This window comes from Peromyscus leucopus, chromosome 2 (genome assembly GCF_004664715.2).
Source record: "Peromyscus leucopus breed LL Stock chromosome 2, UCI_PerLeu_2.1, whole genome shotgun sequence".
Taxonomy (NCBI): domain Eukaryota; kingdom Metazoa; phylum Chordata; class Mammalia; order Rodentia; family Cricetidae; genus Peromyscus; species Peromyscus leucopus.
In genome coordinates this window covers 111,471,772-111,497,702 of record NC_051064.1, presented here as the reverse complement: position 1 = coordinate 111,497,702, position 25,931 = coordinate 111,471,772, and the positions used below count along the sequence as shown (strand labels likewise).

Genomic DNA, 25,931 nt, shown 5'->3' with positions numbered 1-25,931 from the left:
GAGTCTGTGATGCAGGCAAGACTGATGATTATGTGTTAAGTGCTTTATTCTAGGGAAGCATGGAGCAGAGGACTACTTAAAAGAGGTTCAGAGAGAATTTGGTGTTTAACTTTTGATTTGTTGTTGTTGTTGTTGGTGGTATGTATGTATGTATGTATGTATGTATGTATGTATGTATGTGTTTGGTGTTTAAATACAGAGTCTGTGTGGCCCCCCAAGTTGACTTAAACTCACTGTAGAGCATCTGTGGTGGTTTGAATAGGTATGACCCCCATAGACTCCAGTGTTTGATGGCTTGGCCCATAGGGAGTGGCAGTGTTAGAAGGTGTGGCCTTGTTGGAGTAGGTGTGGCTTTGTTGGAGGAAGTGTGTCACTATGGGGGCAGTCTTTGAGGTCTCATATGCTCAAGCTACACCTAATGTGGCATCCAGCCTCCTTCTGCTGCCTGTGATCAAGACATAGAACTCTCAGCTACCTCTCCAGCACCATGTCTGCCTGTATACTGCCATGTTTCCCACCGTGGTGATGATGGACTAAACCTCTGAACTGTAAGCCAGCCCCAATTAAATGTTTTCCTTTATGAAAGTTGCTGTGGTTATGGGGTCTCTTGATGTGGTTATGGTGTCTCTTCACACATGGCTGCGTGTAGGCAGACATGATGCTGGAGAGACAGCTGAGAGATCCACATCTTGTGTGGCTTGAGCATATATAAGACCTCAAGTCCACCCCCACAGTGACATACTTCCTCCAACAAGGCCTTAACTACTCCAACAAAGCCAGATTTAAAAAAAAAAAAAGGCCAATCCCTTTGCAGGCCATTTTCTTCTCAAACCACTACAGTGGGGTTCCAGAGAAACAGGGCCTTCTGCAACTTAGCCTGGCCTTGAACTCAATATTTAGCCAAGATGGGCCTTGAACTCCCACATCCACCTCCCAGGGGCAGGGATTACAGGCATATGCCACCACGCTTGGCCTTGCATTTATTTGCAGAGCTGGAGCTGGGACCAAAACTTGATGTGCACCAGGCAAGTGTTTTAGCATCGACCTACACTCTGGCCAGAGGTTGTTTTTCGGAGTGGGATCCTTGTGCTGGGTACCCTGTGTTTGTCTATCTCACCACCTATCTGAATGAAAATCAGGATATGACTGCTCCAAGGTATGGTTGAGGAGGAGTTAGGTTTTTTGTTTTGTTTGTTTTCCAAACGGGGTTTCTTTGTGGAACATTCCTGGCTGTCCTGGAACTCATTTTGTAGACCAGGCTGTCCTGGAACTCACAGAGATCCACCTGCCTCTGCCTCCCAAGTGTCGGGATTAAAAGAATGCACCACCACCACCACTGGGCTGAAGAGAAGGTTTTTAAACTTTAAATATGAGGGAGAGTAGAGCCAGAGCCATCTGGAAGGGTCCAGACTGAACAGCGCCATGAGAGGAGAGAGAGGGCGGGAGAGCGAGAAAGGAAGAGAAGCGAAGAGGAGAGAGGGTCACGAGGACCAAGAGAGAGCCAAGGTAACCAAGAGGACAGAGAGTGTGTGGCGGAAATGGTGAGTTTCTATAGGAATCTAGCTGGGGGAGGGGAAGTGAAGCCCCTTGGGGTGGGGCAAGAAGTGCTGAGGGAAGTCACAGGTACTGAGTGAGGCCAGGCAGACACTGTGGTAGTTAGCCATTTCTTTATCCTGAGTTTCGGTTCAAGCCAGAGCAGTCTTGAAGGTGATTGGAGACGGGAGAGGGTAAGCGGGGAATTTCATTCCCCGATTACATCCCTGCAAGTTAGCCCATGGCCGGCTGTCAGTCTCCTTTCTGGTAACTAACTGCACCAATTTTAGGTCAAGAGGTGTTAACAGTTCAGAAAGTTTCCCGAATGATCCCTGCTCTCTACCTAGACGTTTGAAAACAGGACCCTTCGTAAATAAACCTCTATCCCATGAGCTTCCTATCTAGGTTCTGACTAATAAAGCCTGCAATTAGGGAGGAAGAGGTGGCACTCTTTTGGTTTTTCAAGACAGAGTTTCTCTGTGTAGCCCTTGCAGTCCTGGAGCTCACTCTACAGACCAGGCTTGTGGTGGTATTCTAATTGTACTGAAATGTGATTTTGATTGTATGTTAATAAATAAAGTTGCCCGGGGGTCAGAGCTATTAGAGCCATAGCAAGAGTGTGGCGGTGGTGGCACACGCCTTTAATCCCATAGATCTCTGTGTGTTCAGGGATACAGCCAGCATTGGAGACATATGCCTTTAAGACCTAGGGGGCTGTATATTCAGACAGTGACGAGGTAGTCACGTGTTTCGGTTTACAACCAATGAGAAGGCAGAACAAAATACTATAAAAAGACGAACAGACAGGATATAGCTCTCTTTCGGGAAGCTGGGACACCGCAGGCAGAAGGGTGAGATTTTAGCTCTGAGCTCTGACCTCTCGGCTTTCTCTTTTACATTGTTTCTGTGTTTCTTATTTAATAAGACTGTTGGTTACATCTACACAGGCTGGCCTCGAACTTACAGAGATCCGCCTGCCTGTGCCTCCTGAGTGCTGAGATTAAAGGTGTGTGCCACCATCACCACCGGCCTCTTCAGTTCTCGGCCTTACTCTTCCTGGATTTATCAGTGGCATCTGACTAGCTCATTGCTCTCCACCCCGGAACAAATTCTTCCCTTGGCTTCCATGACGATGAACTCTGAGCTGTTTTGCTCTCCTTCTGGCTAAATTTCTCAGCCTCTTCTGGTTCCTTCTCATGTCCCTGATGTCTTCATCTTCCTGAGGCTGAATGTTGAAATCCCAGAGGCTCTTCCTTAGTTTGTCTGTCTGTACCGGCTCTGCATCTTCTTCCAGTCTCCAGACGGTAAATAATCTGCATGCTGTCCACACCCAGATTTATGGCTCTGACTTAGACCTCTTCCAGTTCTACACTCCTGTCTCCAGCCTTATGACACACAAGAATGGTGTCTTGAGCCGGCTTCCAACATCACATGTTATTTTTCAAGGACTTTTATAAACCTCTTGTTAACCATAGCCATTACTAAAATTAAATTATATAAATGGAACAAAGATAATATTCAAAGCCTAAGTTAGGGATACAGTTCAGTAATAGACACACACACACACACACACACACACACACAAATCTTCAATAAGGATTACTGTACATTTTATTATTTGTGTAACATATCTTACTATCAGTAAACTTACATATGCACACATACACGCCCCCCACACCCCACGAACACATACACAGATACCATTCTTTTCCCTCTGCAGTTAGCTGTTAAACATTTACTAGCATTCCACTGCTAATAGGTAAGTTGAACTTTGCTTGTCCAAAACTGACCAGAACTGACGTCTGACTGTCCACTCCTCACCAGGTGCCTCTGTAGACATTCTTCATCTCAATTAAAGGGTCTATATCCTCACGTTGCTCCACCCAAAAACTTCAATGTCCTCTCTGACTCTTCTCTTTCAGACTGTATCCAATCTCTAAGAGATACTTGCCCAAGCTGGGTGGTGGTGCTGTATGCTTGTAATCCCAGCACTCAGGAGGCAGAGGGACAGGCTGATCTCTGAGTTCGAGCCAGCCGAGTCTACAGAGTGAGTTCCAGGACAGCAAGAGCTACACAGAGAAACCCTGACTGGAAAACCAAAAAGAAAAGAAAAAAAAAAATTCTTTCCTCAATTCTCAAAATAAATTCAGACTCTGATTGCATTCTGCCACTCCACGAGCCCCTGCACATGGAGAGCTGCATGGCCTCTTAACTGGCCTCCTCAGAACACCAAGCGATTCTGTCGGAACATTAGGAACGTCACTTCCTGGGCTGGGAATGTAGCTCAGTGATAGAGTGCTGTCGACCACACCCAGCTCTGGGTACAAACCATAGCACCTAGCATACGCAAAAAGAATAATGTCAATTCTCTCTTTAAAAATCGTTGACTGGGCTAGGCATGGTGGTGCACGCCTTTTATCCCAGCACTTGGGAGGCAGAGGCAGGTGAATCTGTGTGAGTCTGTGTGAGGTCAACATGGTCTACAAATTGAGTTCCAGGATAGCCAGGGCAGTTACACAAAGAAATCCTGTCTCAAAAAATAAAACAAACAAACAAACAAAAAAAAAAAAAACCAACTTCACTCCTGCTAACTGGCCTCTTAGCTGTCCTTCAAATACATCACGCATGCTCTCACCTCAGGGCCTTTGCACCTGCTGTCTCTGCTAGCTGAAATATTCTTCTCCACTTTCTGTTTCTCTTGTACACTCTTCAGGTCTTTGCTCAAGTGCCGCTTTCTCAATGAGGCTTCCTGATGAATCGACATAAAACTGCAATCCCCAAAAAGATATGAAATTAAAAGGGAGACTTCTTAATTTTTTAGTTACTAAGTGTGTGAACATGCACATTCCTCAATCATTCTTTACTTTTACTTCTTTTATTTTTAGAGAAGGTCTCACTAATACAACCTTGACTGGCCTGGGATTCACTACTTGGACCAAGCTGGCCTCAAACTCATAGAGATTCATTTGCCACCCAAGTGCTGGGATTAAATATGTACACCACCACAGCCAGCCTCTCTACCTTAATTTTTGAGACAAGTGTGGTGATATATTGTGTACCCTAATAAACTTTGCCTGAAGATCAGAGAACAGAACAAGCCACTAGATTAAACATAGATTAAACATAGGCCAAGCCGTGGTGGCACACACCTTTAATGCTAGCACTCAGGAGGCAGAGATCTGTCTAGATCTCTGAGTTCAAAGCTACCCTGGACTACATGAGATTGACTCAATCTTGGAGAGAAACAGAGCCAGGCAGTGGTGACACACCTTTAATCCCAGTACTGGGAAGCACACACGCCTTTAATCCCAGGAAGTGATGGCTGGGCAGAGAAAAGTATACAAGGTGTGAGGAGACAGGAACTATAAAGGCTTTTCGGCGGAAGCGTCCCTTTCAGTTAGAGGCTTTTCGGCTGAAGCCTTTCAGCAGAGGAAGCTTATTCGGCTAGAGGCCTATAGGCGGAGGCTTTTCAGGCTGAGGAGTCCTAGAGGTAAGAGGTGGCAGTAGCTTGTTCCTTTGTCTTTCTGATCTTTCAGCATTTACCCCAATATCTGGCCCGGGATTTATATTATAAGACCATTTAAGATTTGTATTACAGACAAGAGTCCTCACTGAACCTGGAGCTCAGTGATTAAGCCAGGCTGGCCAACAAGCCCAGGAGATCTACCTCCTGATTTCCCTGGCAGTGAGATTACAAGTGTGTTCTGCTGCTCCCAGTCTTTGCCTGGGTGCTGGAAACAGAACTCAACTCCTATGCTAGCCATCTCTTCAGCTTGAAAGAGAGACTCCCTCTAAGATGAAGTGACCAGTGGGAGCAGAGAGGAAACAAGACATGGTGAAGGGAACTGAGGATCAACACACACTGTCTATATGTATGCAAATGTCATAATAAAACTCATTCTTTTGTACGAACATATTGTGATGGTGCGGTAGTTTGAATGTTAGTGGCCCCCATAAGCTCATAGAGAGTGGCACTATTGGGAGGTGTGGCTTTATTGGAGGAGGTGTGGCCTTGTTGGAGGAAGTATGTTACTGTGAAAGCAGGCTCTGAGGCTCATATATGCTCAAGCCACGCCGAGTAGTTCAGTTCACTTCCTGTTTCCTGCATATCAAGATGTAGGACTCTCAGCCAACTCTCCAGCACCATGTCCGCCTGCATGCTCCCATGTCCCACCATGATGATAATGGACTGAACTTCTGAACTATAAGCCACCCAATTAAATATTTTCCTTTATAAGAGATGCCGTGGTCATGGTGTCTCTTCACAACAATGGAAACTCTAACTACGACAGATGGATAGCCTTCATTATCAACTTGATAACCAAGTAAAGGCATTAATTGGTAAAGAATGGGATCCTGTAATCTGGGAAGGATCCTATTGAGGCTGAGAACTTTGAACCCACAGATTTTCAAGAGTTTATCTCAGCTGAGGAAGTAGCCTTTCCACCCTCAGCAGAAGATATACTCTCATGCCCTGAAATATTACCTTTCCCACCTTTGACTGAGGAACTTAACCCTTCATTGTCTGCCAATCTAGCAGTGGATTTATCCTGAAGGAGACGCCAGGCAAAACACTCCTGACATTTCTCAGGGCCCACCAATAGTTTGCCTCTAGACCTATAACCACACTAGGCTAGGCAGGCTCCTCGGGAGGAGGTAGAAAGTATAGTCCCTGAGGAAGTACACTACACTACTAAAGAGCTAACTAGGTTTGCTAATTCATTCAAGCAGAAGTCTGGGGGACCAGTGTGGGAATGGTTTTTAAGGGTGTGGGATAATGATGGAAGGAACAGGAAACTAGATCAGGCTGAGTTCGTTGATACTGGCCGTCTGAGTGGAGTTTCTAGGTTTAATATGGAAGCTCACCCTTTTTTTTTTTTTTTTTTTTTTTTTTTTGGTGTTTTTTGAGACAGGGTTTCTCTGTGTGATTTTGGAGCCTGTCCTGGATCTTGCTCTGTAGACCAGGCTGGCCTCGAACTCACAAAGATCCACCTGTCTCTGCCTCCCGAGTGCTGGGATTAAAGGATGTGCCTCCACCACCCGGCACAAAGTGAATTTTATGGTAACATGACTCGTATGGGCATTTGGCACTGGCTAATCAATAATGGTGTTTCTAGATATGAAATAGATAAGAAGCCTACTGCATTTTTGTTGGATCTGTATAAGTGGAAAAATTCTCAAACAAACAAAAGAAAGGCTGCGTGAGATCCAGGCAAAAGGGAATCTTGGCCTGTGAACCAATTCCCAGACTTAAGACAGTTTGCAGACCCAGAACCCCTTTAACAAGGGATTGCCAGGTTCCCCTGAGGCAGGACCTTGATAAAATCCCTAATAGTTTTACTATTAGCCTTTCTCCAGTCCTTCCCTGGAGGGACCTATGACCGTTTACAGGGGTAAATGTTCACTGGGGGAAAGGAAACAATTAGATATTCTGGGTCGGTCTGTCGGATCCTGATTCTGAATTGACACTGATTCCAGGAGACCTGAAGAAACATTGTAGCCATCCAGCTAAAACAGGGGCTTATGGAGATCAGGTGATTAATGGAATTTGGGCTGAAGTCTGACTCATGGTAGATCCAGTGGTTCCCTGAACTCATCTTGTGGTTATTTCCCCAGTTCCAGAATGTATAATTGGGATAGATATAGTTAGAAGTTGGCAGAATTCTCACATTGCTTCCCTGACCTATGGAGTGAGGGCTATTATGGTTGGAAAGGCTAAATAGAAGCCTTTAGAGTCGCCTCTGCCAAGGAAAATAATGGCTCAAAAACAGTATCGCATGCTGAAGGCACTGCAGAAATTAGTGCCACCGTCACGGACTTGAAAGATGAGGGGTGGTAGTTCCCACCACATCTCCCTTTAACTATTCTCACTAATGCGGAAGACCGATGGAGATTGACAGTTGACTATCAAAAACTCAATCAAGTAATGACTCCAATTGCAGCTGCTGTACCAGATGCGGTGTCCTTACCTGAGCTGATCAACACATCTCCTGGTACATGGTTTGCAACTATTGGTTTAGCAAATGGCTTTTTCTCAGTACCTGTCCATAAAGACCACCAGAAGCAATGCGCTTTCAGTTGGCAAGGATATGTTAACTCTCCTGCTCTGTGTTATAACTTAGTTCAAAGGGATCTTGATCATCTGTCTCTTCCACAAACTATCACATTGGTCCATTGTATCCCTGACGTTGTGCTGACTGGACCGAATGAGCAGGAGGTAGCAACCATTTTAGACTCATTGGTAACACACATGCACATCAGAGGATGGGAAATAAACACAACCAAATTTCTAGGGCCCTTCTACCTCAGTGAGATTCTTAGGAGTCCAGGGGTGTGGGGCATGCAGAGCTGTCCTTCTAAGGGGAAGGATAAGTTGTTGCCTCTGGCCCCTCCCACCACCAAGAAAGAAGCACAACAGTTCCTGGGCCTGTTTGGACCCTGGAGACAGCACATTCCTCACTTGGGTGTGTGGCTTCGGCCCATATACCATGCGACTTGGGAAGCTGCTGGCTTTGTGGGGGGCCTGGAACAGGAGAGACTCTTCAACAGGTCCAGGCTGCTGTGCAGGCTGCGTTACTGCTTGGACCATATGATCCTGCAGACCCGACAGGGATGCGGTTTTTAGCCTTTGGCAAGCCCCTGTAGGGAACCGCAGAAGAGACCTCTGGGATTTTGGAACAAGGTTCTATCCTAATTTGCTGGCTATTCTTCTTTGAGAGACAGCTCTTAGCCTGCTATTGGGCCCTAGTGGAAACTGAATGTTTAACAATGGGTCACCAAGTTACCATGTGACCTAAGCTGCCCCTCAGGAGCTGGGTGTTATCTGACCCACCAAGCCATAAAGTAGGATGTGCACAGCAGCAATCTATTATCTATTATTGAATAGAAGTGGTATATATGTGATTGGATCTGAGCAGGTCCTGAAGAAACAAGCAAGGTACATATAGAAGTTGCCCAGGTGCCTATGGTTTCTAGTCCTGTTACAATGCTGTCTACTGCCAAGTATGGCTTCATGGTGTGTGCCTTGTGGTTGGTCGACTGAAGAAGAGAAGACTAAAGCCTGGTTTACGGCTAGTTCTGCATGTATGTAGGCACCACCCAGAAGTGGACAGCTGCAGCATTACAACCCCTTTCTAGAACCCTGATAGGTACCAGAGTAGGGAAATCTTCCCGGTGGGCAGAGCTTCGGGCAGTACACATGGTCATACATTTTGTTTGGAAGGAGAAATGGCTAGAGATGTGGATTGTTCACTGGCCCATGGACTGTAGCCCATGGATTGACTGGATGGTCAGGGACTATGGAAAGAGCATGATTAGGAAACTGGTGAGAAGACATCTGGGGGAAAGTATGTCAATGGATCTCTCCAAATGGACAAAGGATGTGAAGATACTTGTGTCCGGAGTAAATGCTCATCCAAAGGTGACTTCAGCTGAGAAGGAGTCCGAAAATCAAGTAGATAGACTGGCCCAGTCTGTGTACAGTCAATCTCTTTCCCCTGCCATCCCTGTCATTGCCCAATGGGCCCTTGGACAACATGTCCAGAGCAGCAGAGGTGGGGGTGATGAATGGGCTTGATAACTTCAGCTTCCACTCACCAAGGCTGACCTGACTACAGCGGTTGCTGAGTGCCATATCTGCCAACAGCGTAAACCAACACTGAGTCCCAGACATGGCATCATTCCCCGTGGTGACCAGCCAGTGACCTGGTGGCAGATTGACTCTACTGAACCACTTCCTCCCTGGAAAGGACAACGCTTTGTCCTTCCTGGAGTGGATCTTTATTCTGGTTATGGATTTGCCTTTCCTGTATGTAATGCTTCTGCCAAAACCACCATCCATGGACTTACAGAATGTGTTATCCATCATCATGGTATTCCACATGGTATTGCTTCTGACCAAGGAACTCACTTCACAGCCAGAGAAATGTGACAGTATACCCACGACCATGGAATCCACTGGACTTACCATGTTCCCCATCATCCTGAAGCAGCTGATATGTTAGAAAAGTGGAACAGCCTTTGAAGACAAACTTACAGCACCAATGGCAGCAGCCTGGAGGGCTGGGGCAGAGTTCTCCACTAGGCAGTGTATGCTTTGAATCAGCATCCAATATTATGCTACGATTTCTCTCATAGCCAGGATCCACGGGTTCAGGAATCAAGGGGTGGAAAAGGGAATGATTCTGCTCACTATTGTAATGCGAATTCTAATTGGTCTTAATAATAAAAACCCAAAGCCAGATATAGGGGTAAATGCTGAAAGATCAGAGAGACAAGCAAGCAAGCAAGCCACAGCTACTTCTTACCTCACCAGCTCCTCAGCCTGAAAGGGCAGCTGTAGCTGGAAGTCTCTTCGGTCCCACCTGCTGTCCTGCAGGTCCAGATGAATCTCTCCACCCGCAGTCCTGCAGCTACTTATAAAATAATTACTCAGAGGCTTAATATTAATTACAAATTGTATAGCCTATGGCTCAGGCTTCTTGCTAGCTAGCTCATAACTTAATTCAACCTATTTCTATTAATATACATATTGCCATGTGTTCCATGGCTTTACCTGTGTCCTATTACATGTTGCTCCTTAGACGGCATCCAATGGGAGCCACATATATTAACAGCATACAGAAAGACATCCCATAGCAGGGGGCCGAGCTTATACATCACTTCCTGTTTCCTCCTTCCTAGTGCTGGGATTAAAAGCATGTGCCTCCCAAGTACTGGCATCAAAACCATGAGATCCCAAGTGCTGGGATTAAAGTGCCTGGCCTCTATGGTTAACTAGGGGCTAGCTCCTCACTCTGATCTCCATGCAAGCTTTATTTGTTAGAGCACAATCAAAATATCACCACACACTATCACTCCTAGTGACTCACCAGGGAAATTCTTGCTTTCTGTTCCAGTGATGTTAAGTTCTTCTGGCCTAGAAGTTTTGGTTCCAGAGTCTCCTGTCAGGAGACACAACACTCCATTAAACCGGAAGCTCAGATGTCCCACTGGCCACTTTGGGCTTCTGATGCCCTTAAACCAATAGTCTGAGAAAAGAAATGAAGCATTAGAAGGGATGATTGATCCAGATTACCAAGGGGAAATTGGATTGCCTTTTCACAATGGACGTAAGAGCGATTATGTCTAGAATGCAGGAGAATCTTTAGGGTGTCTCTTGGTGCTACCATGTCCTGTGATTGAACTCAATGGGAAACTTCAACAGCCTGACCCAGGCAGGAAGACAAAGGGCACAGACTTCTCAGGAATGAAAGTGTGGGTCACTCCTCCAGGAAAAGAGCCAAGACCCAATGAAGTGCGTGCTGAGGGTCAAGGATATGCCGAATGGGTAATAGAGGATGATAGTTATAAATACTAGCTACAGCCATGTGACCAGGCTGCAGAAATAAGGATTATAATTGACAAGAGTTTTATGTCTTATTTTGTTAAGAATATGCTTGTACAGATATTGGTTTTCTTTCCTCTATTTATCATGTAATGTAACATCAACTAAGAGAATATCAGTGGTTATCATATTTAAGTTTTGAAATACCAAAAGAATGTCCCTCAAGGGATGTTGTCATCTTTTCTAAAAATTTTAATGTATTTTCAGTTATACAAGGAATAGTTATATCATGTTAGGCATAATTATGACCTGCTTATTGTTTTATTTGGAAATTAAGCATGACATAAGGAGATCTGATTGTCAGGTTGACAAGGTATAGACTTGTGATGGCTATTCTTAGTTGTCAGCTTGGAATTAACTAAAAGTCAAGCAGCTGGGTACACCTATGAGGGATTAATTCTTAATTAAATCATTTGAAGTGGTAAGACCCTCTTTTAATCCAGACACTTTTTTAAGATTTATTTATTTATTATGTATACAGAAGAAGGCGCCAGATCTCACTACAGATGGTTGTGAGCCACCATGTGGTTGCTGGGAATTGAACTCAGGACCTCTGGAAGAGCAGTCGGTGCTCTTAACCTCTGAGCCATCTCTCCAGCCCTAATTCAGACATTTTGAAGTGGGAAGATCCACCTTTAATCTGGGCCACACCTTTTGCTGGTACCTCTATTAAAAGACATGGAGGAAGAAAGCTTGTTCCCTTTGCCTGCTTGCTCTCATTTTCACTGACAAGTCCATTCCTTTACCAGCATTAGGACCTACTTCAGGATTCCAGCACATACTGGCTACTGGACTCTTGGACCTTCCATTGGAAGATAGCCTTTGTTGGACTAGCTGGATCATAGCCTGTAAGCCATTATAATAAATCATAAACACACACACACACACACACACACACACACACACACATTCATTCAATCAATTCTGTTCCTCTAGAGAACTCTGACTAATACATATATACACTAACAATAGAAAAAAGAACACATACTGTAGGGAATGGTACTGAGTAAGTGAAATTCTGAGGGAGGATGTATTTTGGTATGAGCAAGTCCTGTTGGCCATGGGAAATTGGTAAAGCCATTATCTATGGACCAGGCAGAGTTTTCTTCAGGAGACTGGGTATGAGTGTTTATGAACGACTGACCAGTATGTGCAAAGACTAGCAACTGCAGCTTCCTCTTCCAGGTGCTGACAGCCTTAGACTGCTCGCCTACAGAGACCTCCTAGGAAGACTAAACTAGCCCTTCCCCCTGTGCTGTACCTAATAAACATGCTAAGGTTTCAGGTTTCAGTGATAGCAGTAGTGTTAAAAAAAAAATCATTGGGTGGTGGTGGTGGCAGTCACCTCTAATTCCAGCACTTGGGAGGCAGAGACAGGTGGATCTCTGTGATTTTTGAGGCCAGCCTAATCTACAGAGAGAGTTCCAGGACAGCCAGGGCTACACAGAGAAACCCTGTCTCGAAAAACAAACAAACAACAACAACATAAAAAAAACCCCAACTTGTTGTACAATATTTTAAGGTGTGTTACTTTTTTTATGTTGCATTTGTTTAACTCTGTGAAGCTTTGTTACTTTGCCTGTCTAAAACACCTGATGGTTCAATAATGAGCTGAATGGCCAATAGCAAGGCAGGAGAAAGGATAGGTGGGACTGGCAGGCAGAAAGAATTAACAGAAGGGGAAATCTGGGAGAGGAGAGATGAAGGAACAAGAGAACAAGGAGAGGAGGACATCAGGGACCAACCACCCAGCCACACAGCCAGCCATGGAGTAAGAATGAAAGTAAGATTACAGAAGTAAGAAAAGGAAAAAGACCAGAGGCAAAAGATAGACAGGGATAATTTAAAGTTAAGAAAAGCTGGCAAGAAACAAGCCAAGCTAAGGCCAGGCATTTATAATTAAGAATAAGCCTCTGTCTGTAATGAGCTGGGTGGTGGGCCCCCCAAAAGAGCAGAAACAAACACCACCACCAAACAAACAAACAAACAAACAAACAAAAACCCCATCATCCAGCTTCATTGTATGTGTGTCTGTATGTCTGTCTACTTCGTTCCCTTGCTACCCTGAGCTGAGGTTCAAGGACCCAAGCTATGAGGAACAGGGCACCATACAATATTGCGATCCTTCTTCCTCCCACATTACCCCTCTACCCTATTTCTTATCTAAAGTGCTAAAGGTTTTCTATGTATGTTTTAGTTTTTAGCTCTTTCTTCTCCCACAGGAATATAAATTCAATACATTTATTTTTATTTTTTTACTATATTAAAAACTTTAAATAGTCTCATATTAGGCACTCAACAGTCTGATGAACAAATATTGTGAGCATCTTAAATATTAATGAATAACGCCTTTGAGCTTATTGTAGGAAAGAGGAGGACTAGGGATCTTAGAGTGAGTCCCCAACGCTTTCAAATGCTCAGCTGAGATTCAGTGTGATTTGTCTCTGTCTTCCAGTCTCCTAGTTGTTAGATGTGCCACCTGGAAATAACTGTGCTCTTTTAAAAACATCAGAAATACGTAGTGGACTGAAAAGAAAGTGACAGATTACACTCTGTTGGCTAAAATCAACAGCATCTCATATCAGAGTCTAGCATGGACACGTAGTAGAAGTCACCAGAAGATTTTTTTTATTTTTTATTTATTTATTATTTTTTTTTTGGTTTTTCGAGACAGGGTTTCTCTATGTAGCTTTGCGCCGTTCCTGGAACTCACTTGGTAGCCCAGGCTGGCCTCGAACTCACAGAGATCTGCCTGGCTCTGCCTCCCGAGTGCTGGGATTAAAGGCGTGCGCCACCACTGCCCGGCCAGAAGATTTTTTTTAAAGTAAACATTAATTGAGTATTTAGGATATGGAAAGAGGACACAAAGATGATCCAGATGGAGGCCTTTCTTGGAGATGCTCCCAGCCTAATGGGCAAGGCAGTCATGGAAGTGGACAACTACACAGTTACTGTCAGCTCAACTGTTTGAGGCCTCAAGACTCCCACAAGATGGGGGTAAGGAGGCAGAAGGGCTAGGACACTTGATTGGGCCTTTACCTCGCCTGGAACACCTCTGTCGTCCTGTATCCCACCTCTGTGGGCAAACTGGTCTGCTCCTGGAGAGAGAGGCTATCTTGACGGCACAGAAAGACAGCTACTCTGAAATCTGAGTGCCCGGGTTTCAAATCTTACTGTGTACCTTGTACTCAGTTTCGGGTCTGCTAGCTACAGCCTACAGAGTGGCACATGCGGCCTTCTCCAGCTGGCCCCTGAAGACTCCTCCAGGCTCACCTGCCCCCCCTCCCCCATGCTGGGTGCCTTCGTCGTCACAGCTCCCTACTCAGACACCTTTGCTCAGCCATCCCGACTTTGACAGTCCCTTTCCTGGTTCAATACTGGGCTCTGCTGTCACCATCTCTGGGCCTTAAAGCACCGTTTTCCTTTCCTCCAGCATCTGCTCTTGCCTTTTCCTATCTACTCACCACAGAGAAGCCAGAGGAATCTATCTGCAATATGTAGGACTCGCCATGATGCTTAAGCTGGCAGAAACAAAAAATAAAACTTCATTTCTGGATTTAAAGCCTGTAATTTTTTTTTTTTTTAACAGCTAGCCTGGAACTATATAGAGCAGGTTGACCTCTGACTAGGAGATCTGCCTGCCTCTGTTTCCCAAATGCTGGAATTAAAGTCATTGGCTACCATGCCCAGCAAACCCATAAACTTTACTGTGGCCCACCAAGCTATGTGACACCCCTCACCCACCCCGACCCCATCACCACCCCCTCGGTGTTCTCTCCACTCCAGCCAAACTAGCCTTTCTTGCCCAGTGTTTCATGTTCCGCTCTCCCTGGCAACCTTCGGACATGCTTCCTGCTTTTACTTCAATATTGTCTACCCATTTGTTAGCGGTCGTCCGTTCAAACCTCCTGTCGCTCCCCCACCTCACCCTCACCTTTGCCCTAACAGTAGTTTTAGAGTTAACTGTGAGCTACTTAGTGCCCTATCTCCCTCTGAATAGGGACCACACATCTTGTTCATCACCATGGCACAAAAGGCGCCTAGAGCTGAACGTGGCACGAACAGGTCCTCCAAATGTATGTTAACTCATACTTAGTCACCAACAGATGGTCAGCCCTTCGTGGTTGTCATAGAGGTTGTCTGAGCCTGGGAAACACTGTAGTGTGCTGTCCAGATCTCCTGTCACTAAAGACTTCAGATTCCAGCTGCTCGCCATGTTAGTTCACAAAAAGCCTTTAGCTGTCAGCTGCTCCAGATAAGGAGCCTTCTCGGCTCCTGACGCGCCTCCTGCCAGGAGACACTATTCCAGTGATTGACAGGACCGTGTAAAAGGTCTGCTATCTCAGAGTCTGCTGGGTGAACCAAAAGATTATCCCCAAACCTCCTGCAGGAATCCAAACCGCTGTAGACTCAGGCTCCTTTGTCTTCTCTGACCTCTCCAATTGGGTAAAACACTACATTCGTTAACCTAAAGCTCGTATACGTCGTTCGGCTACCAAAGTGTTTGCCATCATTTTTCTATTGCAGTCCGGTACTCCCAATTCTATACTGTGTATTCCCGTGAAGAAACTGAGGCTCAGAGTGATAGAGCGATCCCTCCAGGCCAGGCACTATGTAGAAGCTAATCTCACACACAGATTCTCTCCTCTCTTTCCCTATTAAGTCTCTGCATCCTGAGCATGAGCGAGCAAATTCACAGAAGCGAATTTTGGTCTCAGACTCAAGAAAACAGGATCCTTGGATCTTGAGCTGACCGGCGCAGAACAGCTGGGGAAACTGAGGTCCAGAGGCAGGACTCCATGCCTGCAGAGGCGACCGCGAAGGGGGCGCGTCCTGCCCAGTGGGCCGCCTCCTTCCGCCCCCAACGCGGGGTCTCCCCTCCCGGTCTCTTCTCTCGCCAAGCCGCCACCTCGGAAGCGAGCCATGGTTGCAGCCGTGGCGGCGGCGTGGCTGCTCCTATGGGCCGCGGCCTGCGTGCAATCCGAGCAGGACTTCTACGACTTCAAGGCGGTCAACATCCGGGGCAAGCTGGTGTCGCTGGAGAAGTACCGCGGCTCGGTGAGTGACGGTCCCCTGCGGGCCTGGCTGGGCGGGGGCAGGGCTTGATAGGGGCACCCGGGCCGGGGCTCTTCGGGGGATGCTCCCCTCGGGTGCGTCACAGCTCGGACACCACCCTGGGGATCCCAGGCCCGCGATCCATCCATTTGGCGCCCCCAGGCCCTTGCCTACTCAGGCCCGCGGCTACGTGGCACAGCCCAGAAGCCACAGGCGCTGTCTGCGCTCTCTGGGGCTCATGATCTCGCCCAGAAGGTGAATGCCCTCCTTCCGGGCTTTGCCTCTCCTAAGAGTAAAAGTAACCCTAGCCTTTGCCCCTTCAGTCCGACTTTTGCGCCTAGAACAGTGGGTCCAATGAGAACGCGGAGAGACAAATAAATGTGCAGCGGAGGGAATGACCATCTAAGATGGACCCTTGCTTGATTCTTAGAATGCACACTTAAGGTCCTGAGAATGAAGACGTGGGCAAAGGACCACACAACAGTAAAAAGCTGGAAGAGAACCCCAGCTACACCCTTCCCATTCTTGGTCCTCTCAAGGCCCACCCCTTAGAGGACAGTTGTGATGGAATTACTAGCCATCCAGGCGGACAGGCTCCTCCTTGCTAGACTGAATCACAGTAAGGAAGTGTGTCAGGATTGGGTCTTTTTAATAATAATAATAATAATAATAATAATAATAATAATAATAATAAAAGACTCAAGACAGATTGCGACAAAGAGAGCTGGTCAAGTCCAGAAACAAGCAAAACTGTAAGAAGGGTGGGGAGGATCAGGGATTTCAACAGTGGTACCTGAAGGATACAAACCCCTGGGCTAAATGGTGGTAGATGCGGCTGATGGGGCCCAGGAGAGCCCAGAGGGTCTCTGAACTTAGTTCAGAGGTGCTAACGTTGTTCGTGATGAAGAATCCTCTCAAGAGTCGGGTCTGGTGTTGCGGGTCTTTAATCCCAGCTCTGCTCTAGGGAGGAAGAGACAAGCTGACCCCTGTGGGCTCGAGGGCAACTTGGTCTCCAAGTGAGACTCTATCTCGGAAAAAAAAAATTAATTAAATTTAAAAAGTCTTCCAAAGAATCTTCTGCCTCTTGAGATGAAGACCCTGGTGTGAAGATGTGTGTGTGTGACGTTGGACATAAATGGACTCGTGAGCCCATCATCCAGATTTGGATGGATCATGAAAGAATGGCTATCAGCATGCTTTTCTTGGGTGCAGGGCCATCTGTGGGGACAAAACTAATTTTGATCGCCTTGAAATTCTCAGTTATGCTGGGAGTCCTTGCTCTGCCCAGTGCACTGAGTTTCAAAGGGAGAGGTCAGTGTGGAAGTACTTGGTAAGCTTTACGCTGCTGTGTGTACTGTAGGTCTCGGCCAGTGACCTCATCCAAACTCCAGGCAAAGAGGAGCAAAGAGCAGGGCCCATTCCTCGCCTCTACTATGGCTGGAGAGAGACCCCAGATACACCCTGAGCAGCTCCTCCAGTCACTGAGTCATTGTTTATTACTCAGCACCTACTGTATACGAGCTAGAAACCCAAGCCCTAAAGATGAATAGCGATAAGCAGAAGTTTATGTTTTAATCAAGCTTATAAGGAGAAAAGACAATAAATGAGGCACTAAAAACTGAACCAGGTAACCCCAATAGCAATAAGAGATGAAAGAAAAAAAAATAGACAAAATGTTTTCAACTACTAAAAGGAATAGTGTATAGAGTTAGCCTGAAATGGTGATGCACACTTTTCATCCCAGCACTTGGGTAGCAGAAGCAAGCAGATTACCTATGAGTTCATAGCCAGCCTGGTCAATATAGCAAGTTCCAGGCCAGCCAAGGCTACATTAGGTAATGAGATCCCATCTCAAAAAAATTAAAATAAATTTAAAAAAGTAGAGTTAGAGGGTCAGTGGCATTGCTCAGTCAGTGGGTGTGCCACGCCTGAGGACTTGCCTGAGCTCAATTCGCAGGACTTAGATGGTAGAAGGAGAGAACCACTTCCTGGAAGTTACTCTCTGCTCTCCGTACATGCACACCACACTGTGTAGGATCACCCTACCCCCTGGTTTGTTTTGTTTTGTTTTGTTTGTTTTAAGAGGTAGAGTTAGAATTTGAACCCCGGCAATACAACTCTGGAGACTCTGCCCTTAATTGCTAAACTCAGAAAGAAATCCGGGGAGCAGTCGGTCCAGGGAGGCTGGTTAGCTGCTTGGGGCATACCTTCATTTGTTCATTACAAAACCTTTCCTGCCTCCTACTCCATGCCTGATACTGAGTGACAGTCGTAAGGATAACTAGGATGACAGTCATTTAGTCCATGGTTCAGCATGAGTGTTGAGGTCATCACTTGGGAATGTGCTGACTTCCTGGGTGGAATGCATGGGGGGGGGTGTTGTGTGGTTTATCTGCTGGCTTCTATCTACACATCTGAGTCTGTTCCTGTGCATGTGTATGCGCGTATGTGAAGAAACTATTTGGTTTCATGGGTGGAATGAGAAGCAAGAGGCCCCCCCTTCACAAAGACTAGGGAGACACACATGATAAGGTTAAAAAAGAAGCATCTTAAAATGCATTCAATAAGGTCCAGCGGGAGAGAAGGTAGGAGACCCTTACCTGGAGAAGGAAATTTAGAGTCCTGATTTCTTATCATCCCAGGCAGCATATGCAATGGGTCAGATTAGCTCAATGATTCTCGGCTGGGGCAAAATTTGAAAAAGATTTTTTTGCTAGCTGGGTGGTGGTGCATGCCTATAATCTCAGCACTCAGGAGTTAGAGGCAGGCAGATCTCCGTGAGTTTGAGGACAGCCTGGTCTACAGACAGAGCAAGTTCTAGGACAGCTAAGGCTACACAGAGAAACCCTGTATCAAAAAACGAAACAAAACAAAACAAAACAAAAAAATTATTTTTTAGGCCAGGTGGTGGTGGCACACCCTTTAATCCCAGCACTTGGGAAGTAGAGGCAGGTGGATCTCTGTGAGCTTGAGGACAGCCTGGTCTACAGAGTGAGTTCCAGGAAAGGCTCCCAAGCTGTACAGAGAAACCCTGTCTCAAAAAAACCAAAAAAAAAAAAAAAAAAAAAAAAAAAAAAAAAAAAAAAAAAAAAAAAAAAAACTAAAAAAGGAAGAAGAAAACCTTTTTTTATTATTACAGTGTGTGTGTGTGTGTGTGTGTGTGTGTGCGCGCGTGCGCGCGCGCACATGCATGCCAGAGAACAACTTGGGGGAGTCATTTCTTTCCTTCTACTTTGTGGGGCCCTGGGATTAAACTCAGATTATCAGGAGTGGCAGCAAAGTGCTATCTCTCCAGTTTGTTTTGTTTTGAGACACAGTACCTCACTGTGCAGTAGCTAGCCTAGAAACTGCTATGTAGATCAGGTTGGCCTTGAACTCAGAGATCCTCCTGCCTCTGTCTCTGCCTCCTAAGTGCAGAGATTAAAGTCATGCAGCATTATTTTTTTATATTTTTCCATTTTATTTATTTGCTTGTTTGTTTGTTTTTGGCTAAGAGATGGTCTTACTATGTGGTTTAGGTTGGCTTCCAATTTGCAATTCTACTGTCTCAGTTTCCTTAGCGCTGGGATTACAGGTGTGTGGTGATACATTGTGTACCCAAATAAAACGTGCCTGAAGATCAGAGACAGAACAAGCCACTAGATTAAACATAGGAGCCAGGCAGTGGTGGCACACACCTTCAATCCCAGCACTTGGGAGGCAGAGATCCGTCTGGATCTCTGTGAGTTCAAAGCCACCCTGAATTACATGAGATTAATTCAATCCAAGAGAGAAACAGTCAGGCAGTGGTGGCACACACCTTTAATCCAAGTACTTGGAAGTCACATGCCTTTAATCCCAGCACTTGAGATCTCACACCTTTAATCCCAGCACTAGGAAGGGAGTGATATGGTGGAGGAAGGTATATAAGGCATGAGGAGACAGGAACTAATCCTTCTCAGGCTGAGGAGTCCTAGAGGTAAGAGGTGGCAGTGGCTTGTTCCTTAGTCTCTCTGATCTTTCAGCATTTACCCCAATATCTGGTCCTGGATTTTTTATTATAAGATCATTTAGGCCGGGTGGTAGTACACGCCTTTAATCTCAGCACTCGGGAGGCAGGAGGATCTCTGTGAGTTCAAGGCCAGCCTGGTCTACAGAGCTGGTTCCAGGCTACACAGAGAAACCTTATCTTGAAACCTTCCCACCCCCCCAAAAAAAAGACCATTTAGGAATTTGTGTAATAGGTCTGTGCCACAGAACCCACGGGGCAAACGATTTTTTGGGTTTTTTTTTGTTTGTTTGTTTTGTTTTGTTTTGTTTTTTGGTGGTCAAGCCTAGACATCTAGTGGGCACAGGCTAGGATGACGCCAAATAGTCTACAATAAACAGGATAGCGCCCCACAACGAAGACTTGTAATTTTAGTAGTGCTGAATTTGAGAATCCCATCTAGCTTCAGCAATCTGTGCCCAGTGTTCCAGACTGACCCTGGGAAATGGTCTTCTTTAGGTGGCCGGATGATATTATCCCAGCTTGTTTCAAAAGCAGTCCTGGAGCTAGGGCGAGGGTGCCCAGGCAGAGGATTGTAATCTTTCACTAATGCATAGCTAGAAGCTGGAAATGTGGCATTGGTGCCAAAATTCGAATTACATTATAACTCAGTTCCATCAGCTAGCTTTGTATTTATTGCCTAAAGCCTTTAATATAATTAGGGCTCAGCGATCAAAGTATTTGTTTGCTGGAAGGGAGGAGATGAAAAGGATTGTCCCGGGGGTCATTCTGTCTATGTACCCATGTACTGGCAGCCCCATCCAGGGGAAGGCACAGGGGGGCACACTACTCTTCTGCTTCCTTTTTCTTTAGAGACTTCTGGGAAGGAGCCCGCCTGAATTCCTGGAAGTACCCAGCTGACCGAACCAAACTGAACCCAAGTGTGCCTTTGTCTTCCCTAGCATCACCTACTGATCTGTGCTCTCTGTGTGCATGCCTCTCTGTGAATGTGCTCTATGCATTTGTGGATCCGTGTACCAGTGCTAATGTAGGTTTGCATCATAGAGCATGTGCATATTAATTTAGGTGAATTGTGTGCTTACAGTCACAGATTCTCCTGTATGTGCGTACATGTGTATAGGACCCTACATGCTTGATTTCATATGCGGGTATATTATGTGAGAGCATTATACACATATTTACATATGTACGTAGCATTCTTGCATGTGAGATGGAATCACCTACGTGGACATATCAGAGCAGACACAAGTGCATGCCTCTTTGCCGGATTGTATATGGTTCTGAGCTTTCTTCTGTTTTGTTTGTTTTTTGCCATGCAGGTTTCCCTGGTGGTAAACGTAGCTAGCGAATGCGGCTTCACAGACCAGAACTACCGAGCCCTCCAGCAGCTGCAGCGGGACCTGGGTCCCTACCATTTTAACGTGCTTGCCTTCCCTTGCAACCAGTTTGGCCAACAGGAACCAGACACCAACAGGGAGATCGAGAACTTTGCCCGCCACACCTACAGTGTCTCTTTTCCCATGTTCAGCAAGATCGCAGTCACTGGCTCTGGTGCCCACCCTGCCTTCAAATACCTAACCCGTGAGTCCTGTCCCTTCTCCTCTTCCCTCCCTGGCTGTGGCCAGGACTCCCCGGGCAGCAGAAGCTGCTGGCTGGCTGGGTCACCTTTCTCTTCCTGACCCCTGGAGGAAAGTGAAGGCAGGCATGCGCAGAGGAGGAATCCTGCCCCAGTCTCTCCACACCCGCAGCCTCACCCTAGGATTTCCCTGAATTCTTGTCCCTGGGTCACCACGCTTTTGTCAGCGTTCCTTAGCTGAGCTTGTAGACCGAGCAGACAGCCATGAGACGCCACACACCTGGAGAAGGGTGACCAGATGACTGAAAGTCACTAAGAGGGAAACCTTCTCTCTGGAAGATTAGCTTAATTGCCATGCCTGGAATACCAGTGCCAGGCACGATGTGTGGGCTGTGAATGAAATCACCAAGGACAGACAGGCAGTGGAGTTTGTTAGGTACCCTGTGGTCTAGCTGCAACAGACAAGGCAGTAGAAACTGCAGAGATGGTGTAAGGGGGTGCTTTCATGTACATGGGGAGGGGGGGCTCTGTGAGCAGACAGGCAGTGTTTTGATGGAACTGCCCTCTGATGGCTTAGGTCTTAACAGGTGGGACATCTACACAGTGCTGTCTCTCTGGAAGGTTAGGCAGGTATCAGATTATTTTGTGAGGAATAAGTTTTACGATGTAGGTTATCTCTTTGTGGGACTGGCTATCTATGAAAGAGGCAGGCTTGGTTGACCAAGGGCCAAACATTTGATGGTCTGAGCCTGCTCATTAAAAAGTGGGATTCTGGGATTAGAGAGATGGCTCAGAGGTTAAGAGCATTGGCTGCTTGTCCAGATTTGATTCCTAGTGCCCACATGGCAGCTCACAACCGTCTGCCATTTCAGTCCCAGGAAATCCAATACCCTCTTCTGGCTTCCTCAGACACCGTACACTTACAGTGTACAGACATACGTGCAAGCAAAACACCTCTACTCATTCAAAAGAAAGAATGAAAAGGCGTTCAGAATGCCCCAGTCTCAGTGGCAGAGCATGTGAGCTTTGGAATCTGGTGAGCTTTGTGTTTTGGTTAAGTCCGACTTCTCTCCCCTCCTACGTGTTTTGTTAGTTTTCTCCCAGTTCCTGCGATTGTAGATCAGTCTGGGCCTTGCTTTGGAAGCACCTGGAAAGATCTTATAATTGTTCAAGCCTGAACCTTACTCTCGCAGGGCCCAAGAATTTCTTTTCAGGCCCCACTCCCTGACCGTGATTTTGATTCAGCCAGTACATGGACTAAGCTCTAGAAGCCGCTAAGATTTCATCGGAAGCAGGGAATTGTACAGGCCTGCACTCGGGAGTTAGAAGCAAGGATAAGGCCTTCCAGGACTTCCTCAGCTAGATAGCAAGACTAAGTAAGGTAGCCTGGGTTACACAGAATCCTGACTCAAAACAAAACAGACTTAGCGCACAGGGCGCGGCCATTTGGGGTGATTAGGAAAGGATGATTGATAGTGTTCTATCGTGGACTTCCCAGAATCCTAAAGTCGGCTCTCTCAATGGGGATCCCACATGGGAATCTCCTGGAGAGCTCTGGAAAAGTGTTGGGAGTTGGGTCTTGTTCTCAGTGGCTCTAATTTTATCAGTCTGAGTGGGGCCTGGGTGTGAGAGGCACACCAATAGTGGGGTCCCAGGAGAGGGCACAGACAGGCACACCGTTCTACTGCTTCCTTTTTCTTTAGAGACTTCTGGGAAGGAGCCTACCTGGAACTTCTGGAAGTACCTCGTGGCCCCAGATGGAAAGGTGGTGGGGGCTTGGGATCCGACGGTACCCATGCAGGAGATCAAGCCCCGGATCACAGAGCTGGTGGCAAAGCTCATCCTTCAGAGACGGGAAGAGTTATGACCGGATTCCCGCTTCCCCACCACTCCCACCCCTCAGCAAACCCAAGTGGTGCTTCACAGGCAGAGAGCCTGGGCTTCTGCTCTCTTCACTCACATAGAGGAAAAAGTCTAAGATTTGGATGATTTGAATCCAAGAGCAAGGAATAGGAACTCCTGTTCAAGGAGAGTTCTGAACTGTCAATCACCGGCCAGTAGGCCGCCAGCCAAAGGAAACACGGCCAGGCTATGAGCCCTGTATAAGGGTATGAAGCAACCATCTCCTAGCCAGGTTCTGTAAAGGGGAGCCAAGTCTTACCTCACAGGAAGGTTGTGAGGATTAGCATCTAATACCTGTGAACGTGCCTGGGGCAGCAGCGCTAGCCAAAGAGGAAGCCTTCAGCACATGTTTTCTGCCTATAAACAAAGCATTACTTGTGATAATAAAACTTGAACTCAACACAAATTTCTAGCTGGTGGAAATCCAGGCCAAATGTGTTTGTTGTTTTTGTTCTCTGTTCCTGTGTGTATTGTTATCTAATTACAAAAGATGCGAGGTCTTGGAGTGGGGTGGGAGAAGGGTAGAGTTCAGACACTTGCAAGACTCTGGGGTCCGTTCCCAGAGAGGCAAAAAGAAAGGCACAGAAAGAGAGTATGCTAATAAAAACCCAAACAAGGGCTGGAGAGACGGCTCGGCAGTTAGGAGCACTGGCTGCTCTCCCAGAGGACCCAGGTTCAATTCTCAGCACCCACATAACAGCTCACCACCGTCTATAATGCAGTTGCAAGAGACCAGACACCATCCGTCACACAGGCATACGTGCAGGCAAAACACCAATGCACACAAAATGAAAATAAATAAATCATTTTTTTCAAAAAACTCAAGCAATACAGATTAATATAAAATAAAAGTAAACGTTAAAAGCTTCCAGCCCTTTTAATTTTTTTCACTCAAGCTAACATTAATGCTCATAAAAATGTTCTGACCAAACATACACTACAATAAAAAAAAAAATAGGGGTTGGGGATTTCGCTCAGTGGTAGAGCACTTGCCTAGCAAGCACAAGGCCCTGGGTTTGGTTCTCAGCTCCTGAAAATTAAAAATAATAATAATAATAATAAAGGGTATTATAATTTAAATGTGAGCCGTCCCCCATAGCCTATGTACCTGAACACTTGGCACTCAGATAGTGGCACTGTTTTGATTGAGGGTGGGCAGGTTGTGGAACCTATTATGTGTGGGGCAGATGTATGGCCACAGGGGCAGGACGTCAACAGGATCCTGGCTGGACCTCAGGCTCTTCTTCTAGACTGCTCTGGTCATATGACCCCAGCCACCCCACACACAGGAATCAATCCTACCACTGTGCCTTCTTGATTATGGTGGGCTGATGCTCCCTGAAACTGTGAGCCAGGAGAAATCTTTTCTCCCTTGAATTGCATTAGCCAGATCACCGCCGGGAGAAATGTAAACAATGCAGATATGAATCTGCAGACTACAGGTGATCAGTAAGGATTCTCATGGCAGCTCCTTTGGGTGCTATGTTCTCAGGGAAGGCATCTGGGGTCCCTGCCCACCCAACTGGGGCCAAACTAGACCAGGCCTTATTTCCTTGTCAGAATTTTAATTTTTTTTTTAAGACAGTGTGTCTATGTAGCCCTGACCATTCTGGAATTTTCTATGTAGACCAAGCTGCCTTCAAACTCACAGAGCTCCACCTGCCTTCCTTCCAAGCATTGAGATTAAAAGGGTGTGCCACCACACTTGTCTCTAAGAACATTTAATAAGCAAGCTGGAGCCATGATTCAAGGTTTGCTTTTCTTTTCATATCCCTGAGGCGGGAGAAAGTTGAATTGTTTAATCCACAAGTTTGTAGACATTGCAATACTTACAGAACACAAAATCGATTATAGAAATCCGGGCCTTGTTGGTTAAGCCAGGCTGGCTGGCCAGTGACCCTGGGGATCCTTCTGTCTCTGTCTTCCACTACTCATGCCTGACTTCCTATGTGTATGCTGGGGACCAAACTCACGTCTTCATGTATTTTATCAACTGAGCCATTTCCCTGGCCTCATCTTGTTCCAGTTAGAAATATGATCTCCTTATGTAGCCCTAGCTGGCCTTGAATTTAAAACCCCTTACCTCAGAGTCCCTAGGGCTAACTTCCTGAATTCCATATAAAATGCCTGTAGCTTTGAAAAACCAAGTTTTTAAATTTTTTTTTTTTCAAAATGTAGACTGTTAGAGGGATAACACAAATTTTCCTTTTGTCTTTTGAGGAGGCTTGTATTAGGGGTGTGATATGTTGAAGGCTGTTACGCTGTAGTGTCGAGTCGGTGTAAGGAATGGAGCAGACCTTGTCTCCGTAGCCTCACGGCTGGGCACCAGCGAAGTGTGAGGGGTCAAAGTTTATTCCGATGGTTTGAGTTTTGTTGCTTGTGATTTTTGTTTTTGTTTTGGGGTTTTTTGTTTTGTTTTGGTTTTGGTTTTTTATTTTATTTTTATTTATTTATTTATTTTGCCTTTTCAAAGCAGAGACGGTCTGCACTAA

At 46.1% G+C, this 25,931-nt stretch overlaps 1 protein-coding gene across 1 annotated transcript; it reads left to right on the top strand.

The window, feature by feature from the left end:
- Positions 1 to 15,591: 15,591 nt before the first annotated feature.
- Gpx7 (glutathione peroxidase 7) lies at positions 15,592 to 23,866 on the top strand. The gene is made up of 3 exons (XM_028888612.2): positions 15,592 to 15,976; positions 21,281 to 21,542; positions 23,241 to 23,866. Exons 1-3 carry the CDS (start codon positions 15,842 to 15,844, stop codon positions 23,402 to 23,404), a joined length of 561 nt encoding a protein of 186 aa, XP_028744445.1. The 5' UTR covers positions 15,592 to 15,841; the 3' UTR covers positions 23,405 to 23,866.
- Positions 23,867 to 25,931: the final 2,065 nt, after the last annotated feature.